Here is a 12939-nt window from a genome sequence, read left to right on the forward strand (position 1 = left end):
TTGTGTGTGTGATATGTATGTGTATACATGTCCATGTGTGGCACATGTGCTCACGTGTGTAGAGGTCAGAGGCTTCCTCAGTCTTCAATGTATGTTTTGAAACAGGATCTTTCACTGAACCTGGAGCTTACTCATTCAGTTAGTATCCACCTCTGTAGATGCTGGGGACCATGCAGCTGCAAAGGCATCTCCTGCAGGAGGACCTAACTGAGACTGCCTGAGATCAAGGAATGCTGACACAGACAATGGCAGCCAACTAGGAGCTGCTGTTTAGAAGAGAAGCTTTCTTGGGACCAATGGGGCACAGGTGGAGGGTATTAAAGGAGCCTGCAGCAGTGTTCCAATGAGTCTGTGCCGTTGACTCCATGTCACCTCACGGTCTAGGTCTAGGGCAGGCCGCACCGTGGATCATCACCTTCCCAGCGTGCTGGAATTACAAGTGCATGTCACCATACCTTTTACATCAGTGCTGGCAACAGGAACTCAGGCCTTCATGCTTGTCCAACAAGTGCTTTCCTGACTGACACACTTCCCCAGTCCTCAAGGCCTCACTTCTTTTTTTTTTTTTAAAGATTTATTTATTCTATATAAGTACATTGTAGCTATCTTCAGACACACCAGAAGAGGGCATCAGATCTTATTACAGATGGTTGTGAGCCACCATGTGGTTGCTGGGATTTGAACTCAGGACCTCTGGAAGAGCAGTCAGTGCTCTTAACCACTGAGCCATCTCTCCAGCCCCAAGGCCTCACTTCTTAAGTCTCTCCCAACCAGGCCACCAACTGGGTACCATGAATTCTAATGATATTTACAGAAAACGTCTTTAAAATATTGTCTAAAAAGGTAAATTTTAGGACCCAAAATCATGTTTCCTATCTACTTTTGTCTTTTATGGTTCTGGTTTTAGTTTGGTTTGATTTGGTTTGGTTTGAAAGAGAAACTTTCTATATAGTCTGGCCCCAAATGCATGAACCTCTTACTTCAGTCTCCCAAATAATAATATTATAGGACTAATATGCTCACCCCTAACTATTCCTGTAGTCACCCCTTAATTACACAATTGGGTTCCTACATAAATCAGCTCATATTACACTGGAAAAAAGTTGGACAATTTCCTAGCTACACAAATAAAGGTAATACTATATAACGAAATACTACTGCTAAGTATTTTAAAATAAAATTATCTACCTTTTGACCCAGCATTTATTCCGTTATCCCTTTGAGAACCTCCGAAACACAAGTGTATACATACACAGAGACATTTCTACCTACTAACCTAGAGACATTATAAACAAAGAGGAATTTGAAGGAAAATATGTAGACTATGAATGTTTTATTATTAAAAAAGGAAAAACAAATAATTACAGGAGCATATAGAGATACAAGCAAGCGAGTGGAAGGAGTTGCAGTCTGAATGTTGCATCTAATCTAAAATTCATGCTGAAGTCCTCGTCCCCAAGATCATGCATGGCATTAGGACCTAGGACCTTTGGGAAGTGATTGGGTTCTGAAAACAAAGCCAGCATGGGCTAAGTAAAGAGAGGTCTGAGGAAGATCTCTCGTCATCCAACTGTGTGAGGAGACAGTAAGAAGGCTGCATCTACACAGAAGCCAGCTGGCCTCCCCACAGCACCTGGGCCCTGGACTTCATACCCAAGCATGAGCAGTAATCTCTGAGGATTGAAAGCATTAAGCAGACACTTGATGTTTCTGACTTCACCACAGCCATCATCTTTGACATTAAAAAGTTGGCCAAGCTTCTGAGTAGGGGCAGGAAACTGAAGGACACAGTTCTCCATCACTGCTGGTATAAGCGGCACCAGCCTCAGAGATGTGTGTATCCAGGCCCTGGGATCTGCACTCCGGGGCCACTGTGCAGGCCATTAGTGCCCCATGCAGAGGGACAAGGCAGCACTTAGAACCTGGAGCCCCAAGCCAGACAGGCCACTATTAGCCACAGATCAATGAGAGGCATGTCCATGGAGCAGGACCAGGCAATGGCAGAGAGGCACTGTGCTCCATAGCCATCTAAAAATCTACTCTCATCTCAGAAAACCCTACAAAAATCATGCAAATCCAGAGGTTCAAATCCTTGTGTTTACTTTATGAACACTCAAATTGACCAGGTCATCCAGGTTATGCAAATTCACACCAAGTATCTGCAAGATCTCACTTCAAAAAAGGAACGTGTGCCCGACTGAAGTACAGTGGAGTCTATCTACAGGTGTGTCCAGGCCAAGCAGTGAGTTGGAGGCAGGGCTGATGGCCCCAAAACAGTGCTGAAGTTTTGTAGCAACAAAGATAGTAACATGAAATTTAAGGCTAGATGTAGACTATCCAGTCACCTATATCCAGATATGCAACGTACCCAAGACACACTGCAAATTTACAGAACTCATCATCAGATTAACCCATGTATGATGGTTGGTCTGTCTTAGCTGTCAACTTGACTACCTTTGAAAGTGTTTGAAACCCAAAGCAGCTGGGTGTACTTGTAAGGGATCTTCCAGTTGGATTATTTGAGGTGGGGGGCCCACCCTAAATCCAGATCAACTGAAGTCAGAAGAGCTACCCTAAATCTGGGCCACACTTTATGGGGACAGCCCACATAAAAGGACAGGAGGAAGCTTGTGTTTTCTGTCTGCTTGCCCTCACTCTCACTCGCCTGAGAACAACTAGCCTGAGCCATTCCTTCGATGGTGGTAGAGCCTATTTCTTCAAAATCCAACATGGACTGAAAACTGGCAGCTCTTACGACTCCCCTAGTACTCCAGCCCTAGATCAGGACTACTGAGACATCCGGTCTTGTAGACTGAACTACGGGACCCTTGGCCTTTCTGCTGGAGGCAGCCATTGTTAAACTATTCAGATCACAGCCTGTAAGCCATTCTAACAAAACACACACACACACACACACACACACACACACACACACACACACACAGTCTCTCTCTCTCACACACACACACTTTCTCTCTCTCTCACACACACACACACACACATTCTCTCTCTCTCTCACACACACACACACACACACACACACTTTCTCTCTCTCTCTCTCTCACACACACACACACATTCTCTCTCTCTCTCACACACACATTCTCTCTCTCTCTCTCACACACACACACACACACACGCACGCACACGCACGCACACGCACGCACGCGCACGCACGCACGCACGCACACCATCCCCCTGAGATGGTCCTCACTGAACAGGAAAGCGTTGCTCCTAAGCCGGAGTGGGAGGCTGCACAGAGAAAGACACCCCCAGGAGGAACTTATGGCACAGGAATAAATGCAACATAAAATAAACGCAAGTAAAACGTTTTAAGGGAAAAGGTCTGTTCCATTAAGTTCGCAGGCTTTTTTCCTGTTTAATAATTCAGAAACTACTGGCATCCCCCAAATTCTGAAGACATGACACACTATCATCTTACAAATATAAGCCAGTATGCTGAATCAAGTAACAAGAAGCACACAAGGGAGGTGGGCGGGGCTGCACATGGGTCACTACTTCTCAGGAAGCGGCTTCTCATGGCGAGGGGTGAAAAGTAGGAAAGGGAAGAAAAAGACATTTAACACAATGAAAAAAAAAAAATTGTACCAGGAAAGAAGGAAACACAAAAAGGAGTGACTGGCAGGTCTCCAAGTAACAAACGGCCAGTGAATTCCTAACTCATTATCGGCCTACATGGCGACCATGCTGGCCGGCAGCACGGGAGCTTTGCAGTTGCTGTCAAGTCCCACAAACTTAAACCCCAGGCAGGAATGACATTTTAACACCAGCAAACACCCAAAACCCTGTTTTACAGCTGGTCTGCCAGGGACTAGAACAGTTGACATAAAGCTGACCTCATAAAGGTATCTGATCCACACCAAACATTAATTGCTGAGAGAAAACGAGATGCGACCTTGATTACAAACACCTGTGAAACTTTAATCTTCACAGACTGAAAGAGGGCAGAACATGAACGTGGAATGTATGCTATGGGACAGCGGACAGAGACGGGGAGCGGGGGTGGAGAAGGACTGAGGAGAGGAGAAGGTGAGGAATAGGAGCAAGGCAGCGATATGCAATGGCCTTGTCCTAGTGGAACCCATTACTCTGTGCGCCAGCTAAAAGCATTTTCCAATGAGGTGTGTGCAGCGAGCCACCGATGTACATCCCAATCGTGTGGTACATACCAAAGGAGTTTCTCAACTGAAAACTGACAGAAACTTACAGAAGACCAACTGCTTAACTTCTGGAAGCGAAGGTTAGTTTCCCTGAAACGTCTGGTCCATCAGGCGGCAACCTGCTCCTGAACACTTCTATACAAGTGGCAAATTGAAGCTGCCATCCCTGACCAAATATCTCTTACACTACTTCTTCCCAAGGCTAGAAAACTTAAGGTAAGTATGATCTCACATCACATGGTCGCACACAAATATTCTTAAAAGACTAGTGAAAGTGTAGATAAAACATTTTAGAGTTTAAAAACAGCTAAAGAAAAAAAAAAACCTAAGTATCAACTTCACGTAGGAACCAATATATCAAACACTAAAAAGGTGCCCAACCATTTGTTCCTTGATAAAGCAAAGATACGCTTTACAATGCATTCTGCCTGTCTCAGATTGCCCAAGAGCACATGCCATAAGTATAAAACTAGTATGACAAACTTCCCAGATACTTAGGAAAGCTCAAACTATAGAAAGGTTCATTTACAAAGAAAGAGCAGGCTAACATAAATCACAAATTCAAGCATGAGATTCCAACCAGGTAAAATGATAACCACAAGAGGCCATATAAGTAAATTCACTGAAGATGGGGACATTTTATAATAAGCAGAGGGAATCAAATTCTGGTTAGAACATTTTCTTCCCAAATTTAAAGAGTTTATGCTACACATGACAGGCTATGAAGATGAGTCTGTGCTCACTCTTAGATCATAAAGGGAATCAGATCTCGCTTCAGCAGCAAACTCGGGTGAGGACCAAATCATATGACATCTCAATACAAGATTGCTAATTTTCAACAAGGCAATCATAAAGGAGGTTTTGTTTAGTTAACACACAAAGGCTTCTTTAAACTTTCATCAAGTCATTCTCTTTTAATGCCTATCACTCCACTCCGTCAAGCTGTTGGCCTTCTTATTTAACTTTTCCTAGGCTGCTTTAATGCACAGCAGAAGCATAGGCCCTGAGAGATGCGCTTGCTGACTGAAGACAAACTCATCTTCTTAGTGGTGTGTCAGAATAATTTCACTTTCCTGCATGTCCGTTCTACAGTCTAACTGCAGGGACGTCAGCATTGAATGAGCAGCGACTGAGAGCCCCGTGGATCCCCACTGCCTGCATATGTATTGCCCTGACCTAAACAGCATGGATGAGGGAAACATCTGGATCAGGGCCGCACTTAGCAATGGTATTAACGCAATGTGATATCTACCAAGGTTGTGAGGGAGTTCCTTTTCATGTAGAGCCTCTCCAGGTGCTGCAGCCCCTCATCTTTCAGTAACTCCAGTGGAAAATGGTGCAGGTTCCTGTAATTTAAGAACAAATTCTTGTGCTTTTCAAGCCTGGCCACAGAGATCGTCTTACAGAGTTCGGATGCCATGACTGAACATGTCCAACCAGGAGTGCTACCGCACTACATCTTGTCAAAATTGGTCCATTTCTACAAAGAGGAGAAGAAATTTAGTCATTAAGATTTCTTATAAGCACTGCATAACCTGTCATCCTACAGAGCTACAAGACAACACATTAAAATAACAGAGTAGTCTGATTAAGCAGTATTTGCTACTCACTAGAAATAGACCTTACGGGGGGGGGGGGGGGGGAGGGCGGGTAAAACTCTTTTGTTCTTCAGGTAGAACTCTTTATAGGATGAGAGGCTCAATGTCTGGCTTTGTTTTTTACAGACGGGTTTCTCACGTACCCTAGGGTAGCCTAAAACTTGCTATGTAGCCAAGGCTTGAAATCTCTGATCCTCCTGTCTCTGCCTCCAGGAGTGCTAGGAATACAGTTGTGTGACACACCTCTTTGTTTTTGCAGCACTGAGACCAAACCCAGGGCTCTGTGCATGCTGGGAAAGCACTCTACAACTGCTTGGCATCCCCAGAGACAAGCTGCACAGCATGACCAAAGAAAGGTTTTTTAAAAAAACAAAACCCAAACGCAGCAGGCCTCACTTCCATCTTGAGCTGCTTGGTTTTGTATTTTACTTACCTGGAACATTCAAACATACACTATTCCTACTTAGACCGCTGACAGCCCAATTCCTTTACTTCCTCCTACCTAAATGGTGTCGATTATCCCACACTTTCACTTCTTTAATCCTTTTAGCCGTTTCCTCACAGCTTTGCAGAAATAGCAAAGAAGGCGGTCAAAAGACACCAGTCCAAAATACTGCACCCTTATGATTCAATTATAAATCTCTGGACCTCAGGTAAACTCACGTAGATGGAGCAGCTAATATGTTGGATGATGGACAATGAAGCTACCTTTGACATCTGCCCAGGCATACAGACCAGCAAGCTTTACTATGAACGTGTGAGGATGAACAAACTTCATTAGTAACACATGAGGAACAGATGCAGGCTTCCAGACTTTGTCAAAGGTGGAATGGTTCACACGGAATTAAAAGCAAGAATCTGACCCCAGGCCTAGGGTAGGTTCTTTATGATGAGGCACGGGATTCCAGAAGATAGGGTGGAAATGAAAGTACATACAACATATTTACTCAAAAAGTCAATTTTTCTAGACATCCCTTCTAGTTCTTTATTGAAAAAGAAAAGGGAGAAGTTTCAATTATTTTATTCATTTTAAGAAAATAATTCTCATTGAATAATCATATGAGGCTCTCAATGAACAGAGTTTTATAAATTTTGGGGTTAATTTCTATCATTTTCAAACTCATTTCTTAGCTCAGAAGTCAGCAGTTGCCACTTTACTTAAGAGTATTCTATGGGGGTTGGGGATTTAGCTCAGCGGTAGAGCGCTTGCCTAGCGAGCGCAAGGCCCTGGGTTCGGTCTCCAGCTCCGAAAAAAAGAAAAAAAAAAAAAAGAGTATTCTATGAAGTGGTGGTTAACGGCCCCAGGTCAACCTAAGAATCTAATACTTTTCCCCTCCTTATTCCTTCCTCGCTTTATTGCCAGGCACGGGATCTTTAGGCATCTTATGTGTCTTTATATAAAGTGAAGGGAACTAACTACAGCACTGACAGAACCAATGCTTCTGTTTGGAAGACAAGGCTAGAATAATTCACCGATTAAGAGGGAGTGGTTTATGTCTTACAGCATCCCCGATGTCATACAATTATGCCCTGAGTAAGGGGGAGTGGTTTATGTCTTACAGCATCCCCGATGTCATACAATTATGCCCTGAGTAAGCGGGAGTGGTTTATGTCTTACAGCATCCCCGATGTCATACAATTATGCCCTGAGTAAGCAGGAGTGGTTTAGATATTTTACAGCATCATCTCCGATGCCGTACCTTCCCTGACAGTGTCAGTGCTCATCACCCTTAGTTACCTCCCCAGGTTTTCCTGTGTCAGCAAATGTAGGGGAAGCACCCTTCTGTCCACACAGCAGCTCAGCTGGGAGTCAGGAAGGAGCCCATCCTCTCCATCACAGCTTCTTCAATGGAGGCTAGTGTTCCCTTCCCAAATACATCTCAGTTCCAGCCATCTCTCTCCAGCTGCCCAACCCACAGGCCAGAGCCATCTCCTGCCTTGGCCAACTGTACTCCTGGCCTCCATGTGTCCACTCTCCTCACTCCCAACATGTCAATCACAGCAATGGGCCTCTGAAAATGCACCCATTAATTGCACCTCTTCCTCTCAGGCACGTCTGACTAAAAAATCCTTTAGCAACCCCTTATTGAGAAAAGTCAAGTCTTACAAAGCTTCCTGAGCCCTTGACCATCGGGCCCAACCTGCCTGTCCAGCCACCTCTGCCACATTCACCAAGTCCCTGACCTCTCTTAGTCCCAGGAGCTGCCAAACTCCTCCTAGCTGTTGCTGCTCTCCTCCTAGCCTGGAAATGCCTCTTTCCCCTTGCAGATTCCAACGTAAAACTCACCTCCCTATCCCAAACTAATCATTCCCTTGACTTTCTTTCAGAGCAAGCCACTTGCTCGTTTTTACTATTTGTTTTAGATTACCTATCTATATCTACAGATACAGATATGCACCCCTGTTTACTGACACTTTAGACAAGAGTCTGTAAAACTCCAAGTCCAGAGAGATGCTGCTTTCTTCATATCTGCATACCTGTATATGAATATAGCATCTATAGTACTTTTAGCTTTCAAACAGCTAATAAATGGATGAAATCAGAGCAGCTGTTCCAAGGCTGATTTTTTTTAATCTAGCCATTGAGATCATCCAGACGATTTAAACTTCCTATCCGTCATAAATATCTTTATCTTCACAGCTAAGCAGCACAGCAGACATGAATTAATCCACTTTACAGATGAGGGACTTTGCCACAACCGAAAAGCAGGGGGTCCTAACTCCAAAGTCTGGGCACCAGCTTTCCTATAACGCAGCCTTTTACAAATGTAAAATGTAGCCAGGGCCATCCTTGTGAGACAGCCAAAGACTACACATATGGAAGGATTCCCTTTTGCAAAGTAAAAAGCCATATCCAAAAACTTCACTCACTGTAACCAGATGGCTCTCTTTGAATGTCCCACCTGGCACTGGTTACTTCAAGAGCATCATTAGGCTCTGCTGAAATGCATCTTCCTACAAACTGAGAGATGACATGCATGCAAATCAAATCCAAAAGCTTCCCAAGATCAACGATACACTTGGTTCTCCAATATGCACTCATTGGCCATACAGCCTTGATAGTTTTCCTGACCCTTTCAAAAACCTCACCCCTGCCCACAGTGACTGTAAACAATGTAACCAGTATTGACCAGCAGATACAGCTGCACCTTCAGTGTTCTGGAAGTCCACCACCAGTCTTCTCAGTAGAAACAGAACCATCTCTCAAGTACATCCCCATTTTAAGCCCAAGTATTTGAAAGAGTAGTCCTTCTTGATTTGACTGAATAAACAAGTCGGCTTTCTAACGTTGGAGATTAGAGACTTAACAAATTGTATATTACAATCGTCTGTAAAAGGCTGTTTTCTCCATGAGAAAAGATACCAGATGTCCTGGTTTTGCCTGAGTTAGTTCGAGCCTAAGGTCATAAGAGTTCGGCAGCAGGGAGCCCAGGGGCAGGGATTCGGAAGATGATAGATACCAGGATACTTTGGTACCAGGGGCCATGGAGGGCACGGCAGCGGTGGGGATCCAAAGCCGGACAGCCAGTGTCTCTCTCCCAGAGGCCCAGACTCTTCTATGGCGACGGGGATAAGCGTCCCCACCGGGAGCCGCGCCAGCAGCTTCGACCCGTGAGCCTGGAAACTTAGACACTCACCTAGGCGCCCGCTGACCAGCTCTCAGCGGCTCATGCTGCGCTGGAAGGCAGTCCAGAAACAGGGAGGGCGGGGCTACGGGGGCGGAGCCTGCGGAGAGGCGGGCCTGACTAACGGGAGTAGTGTTCGGGGTAGAAGGGGCCCGGAGAATGAAACCTCGCGATAGTTCGTCTCAGTTCTCGTTGTCTTACGATAGGTGAAATGAGAGATTCGTTTTCAAAACCTGGCGCTTATTGGCTGAGAGCGCGACTTCCTCCAGCGTCCCAGCCACCGCTCTGTCCTGGCTTCCGGCTCCGGCTTGGAGCTCAGTGTTAAGAAAGTGGGTGTTCTGCGTTAGTGTTTAGGTAGGTTGTTTAGCTGTCGCCAGCCTCAGGGTCGCCAGTAACTAGCCAGTTCTTTTATTCATACGTTCATCCTGATGCCAACAATAAAACTCGACGCGGAGCGATTAAATCGACCTATGCACAGTCTTGCATCTGCTCTATCAGCAATTCCGGCTACTGTTACACCACCATTCTGACTTTTAAACAGAAGCCGTCGGGCTTCCGTAACGCAAGTAAATAGAGTCAACAAGCAGAACTTAAGCACTGGATATAATGTCTCCAAATGCTCACTGATCGCTGCCTACGCTCAAGTGACCTAAGTGTGGTCGTGCACGCCGGAATCCCAATGATATGAAGGTGGAGACAGGCGTTAAAGGCCAACCTCAGCTGCATGAGACACTGTCTCATAAATGAAAATTTAAAAAGAAGCACAGGCTCTAGTGTGAGATAACTGAGGACAATCACAATTTAGTGAAATGATCTGACAGTTTCTATATGGCTAAATAGACAGTCGATGAGTACCTTAAGACTAAGAATCTGATTATTCTGGTGGAGCAGCATGCAGCCTCTGCTACTCTTAAGACTGAGGCTGTAGGATCACAAGTTGAAGGACACTCTGAAGAGCTAATGAGACCCTATTTCATAAAGTATTTCAAAAAGAAAGGGGGCAGGTATGTAGCTCAGTAGAGGCACTAAATTCAAGCCCCAGTACCAGGGATGAAAAGTAAAATGTTTGTTTTTTTTTTTTTTTTAATGTGTACAACTTTAAAGTTTCCTCTATGTCTTCCTCTTTATTATTTGACGAAACTCATTATGTACATTAGGTGTTTCGAACAAATCCACCACCACCACCACCCCCCCATTTAAACTTACTCTTTGGGGGCTGGAGAGATGATGGCTCAGCGGTTAAGAGCACTGACTGCTCTTTCAGAGGTACTGAGTTCAATTCCCAGCCACCACTTGGTGGCTCACAACCATCTACAATGGAATCCAACACTTTCTTCTGGTGTCTGAAGAGAGCAACAGTGTACTCACATATATAACATAAATAAATAAATCTTAAACAAACAAACAAAAACCCTTATTCTTTGTCCTTTTAAAAAAATTGATGAGCTGGACAGTCCTGGTCCACACCTTTAATCCTAGCACTCAGAGGCAGAGGCAGGAAGGTTTCTGAGTTCGAGGCCAGCCTGGTCTACAGAGTGAGTTCCAGGACATCAAGGACTGCATGCAGAAACCGTGTCTTGACAAAACAAACAAACAACAAAAAGGTGTCTATTAACTTGCATAGGGGCTTCTTGTTAAGCAGCTTTAATTTTATCTATCTTCTATCTATCTAATTATAAGTAAAAATAATGTGACACTACAAACAAAGAATATGGAGATCAGGAGAAATAGTATTCCCCAGGAAAAGCACACCGATTGATTATCCAATACCAAATGGTCAGACCTGAAAACACTCTCTCTCTCTCTCTCTCTCTCTCTCTCTCTCTCTCTCTCTCTCTCTCTCTCTCCACACACACACCCCAACAAGAATTAAAGAAAAAAGAGGCCATAAATATGAAAGAGAGCAAAGGAGGAGTACATAGGATACTTGATCATAAGGAAAGAAAAGGAAAAACGGATGTAATTATAATTTCAATATATGTATATATTATTAATAGTTGACAATTACAAAAAGTAATAATAGAAAACATTTCTGAAGTAATGTCTGCTTCTTAATTTTTAATTTTTGGCTTTCATTTTATAAAACTATTTTTGGCCCACTGACATCCAAATTTTGCTCATGAAAAATAAATCATGTTAAAATAGCCTTTATTCCCTGTCCAAATTGATGTTGAAATTCCTATATTGATAGGAATTTGTTAGAAATTCACTTGTCTGGTGGAGGATGGATTTACTATCAGACTTAAAAGGGAAAACTCTAAATGGATTTTTTTTTTTTTCTTTTTATAACCTCTGGCAACTTTTAACTTCAACAAGTCAGCGATACCACTTTAAGAAAATTCCTAGGAAAAGGCTTCCCCGATCTAAAATTCCCACCTCTGGCTTCCAGGGATTGGATTACAAAGTTCGACAAACTTCGCTTCTCCACTCCCTATTGGTGAAGGCGCTATCATTCATTCTTTGGCCTGGAATTTTGTTAAGTACTGGGTTGCTTTACCAAAAAAATGCCGTTCTCTTTCAGGATGAGACTGCTCTGTTTAGATTTGCCTGTGGTTATCAGGCTGTAGAATCAATCATCAACTTGATTCAGAAGGAGTCAAATTGGCAACTCAGATTTTTAAGAGATCTGTGAAAAGAAAAAGACGGGTAAACTCACAAAGGATTTTACAACAAAGTTACAGATGCAGAGTGCTAAAGAAACTTTCCAGGTTTTTTCTTTTGTTTTGTTTTGCTAGTTTTAAAGGAACGTCCAAAGAAAACCAAAGGAAACACAGATTCTTGCTGAGCCGGGCTGGAGGAAGAGGCATCGGAGTTCTTTTGTCTTTAGAATGAAGTTGGCAACCCGATTCCCAGGTAAGTAAGATTAATTGTGGATCATATTTTGTTTCAAAAAACTGTGCTTTGCGGTTATTTGTTTCTTTAATGTGGATTTAGACTTTTAATATTGTTTTTAATCAAATGGATAGTCCTGTGTATGCGTTATGATAACAGACCAATATGCAAGCCATCTATTTAGAGAAGAAAAATCTCAGTTGAATTTGAACTCAAATTGGGCGAATAGTTGTAAAGTTGAAAATTAAGGAATGTATTTGCCTATGACCAAGCAAAACTTAATTTTGGTATATTCTGTATCAGAAACAGCAAGTGGACAAATTCTCCCCCAAAAGAAATCAATCAATAAGAGATATTTTGATTAGTATTAAACATATAAAGCTCAGGAATATATTAGAACAACTGTTTCTTCCATTGCCACTCTTGGTTTGCCCATAGGGACATAAAACAATAACTCCAGAAGTTCATACCAAGGCTCTGGACAGAGGGGGCTCAGAGATAGATTTTCAATGAAAGAGGCTACATAATTTCAATGTGTGGGTGCCTGTGACAGGTGCTAAGTGCATCAGGAGCTCAGAGCCCTTGAATTTGCACTAGGTGGGGAGAAGGAAGTGGCGTTTCACAGGGCGGCCACCGCCTTGGCAAAGCTGCCTCTGATCGCAGCAGGAGGCTCATTGAAAACCTCGGTTAAAAGGAACGTAA

At 43.5% G+C, this 12939-nt stretch overlaps 2 protein-coding genes across 32 annotated transcripts in view; one reads left to right on the top strand and one right to left on the bottom strand.

Moving 5' to 3' along the window:
• Lrrc28 (leucine rich repeat containing 28) overlaps positions 1–9532 on the bottom strand; it is a 118003-nt gene extending 108471 nt beyond the window's left edge. For 2 of the 4 annotated variants that reach the window (XM_087569746.1, XM_087569724.1), the window contains exons 1-2: positions 9418–9477; positions 5434–5661 (exon numbers count right to left, since the gene is read on the bottom strand). In XM_087569746.1, the coding sequence (XP_087425872.1) occupies positions 5434–5601 (168 nt within the window). In that variant the 5' untranslated portion in view covers positions 5602–5661; positions 9418–9477. 4 annotated transcript variants of the gene reach the window in all.
• A 160-nt stretch (positions 9533–9692) lies between these two features.
• Ttc23 (tetratricopeptide repeat domain 23) overlaps positions 9693–12939 on the top strand; it is an 84878-nt gene continuing 81631 nt past the window's right edge. For 11 of the 28 annotated variants that reach the window (XM_087557108.1, XM_087557168.1, XM_087557187.1 and 8 more), the window contains exon 1: positions 11884–12258. Coding sequence is in view for 15 of the 28 variants with exons in the window: in XM_087557068.1 (XP_087413194.1) it covers positions 12234–12258 (25 nt within the window). In the remaining 13 variants the exon portion in view is untranslated. Of the gene's footprint in view, positions 10410–11725; positions 12259–12939 lie in introns of those variants that run through there. The other 17 variants (XM_087557180.1, XM_087557206.1, XM_087557179.1 and 14 more) reach the window with 4 other exon arrangements.

This window comes from Rattus norvegicus, chromosome 1 (genome assembly GCF_021556685.1).
Source record: "Rattus norvegicus strain SHRSP/BbbUtx chromosome 1, alternate assembly SHRSP_T2T, whole genome shotgun sequence".
NCBI lineage: Eukaryota > Metazoa > Chordata > Mammalia > Rodentia > Muridae > Rattus > Rattus norvegicus.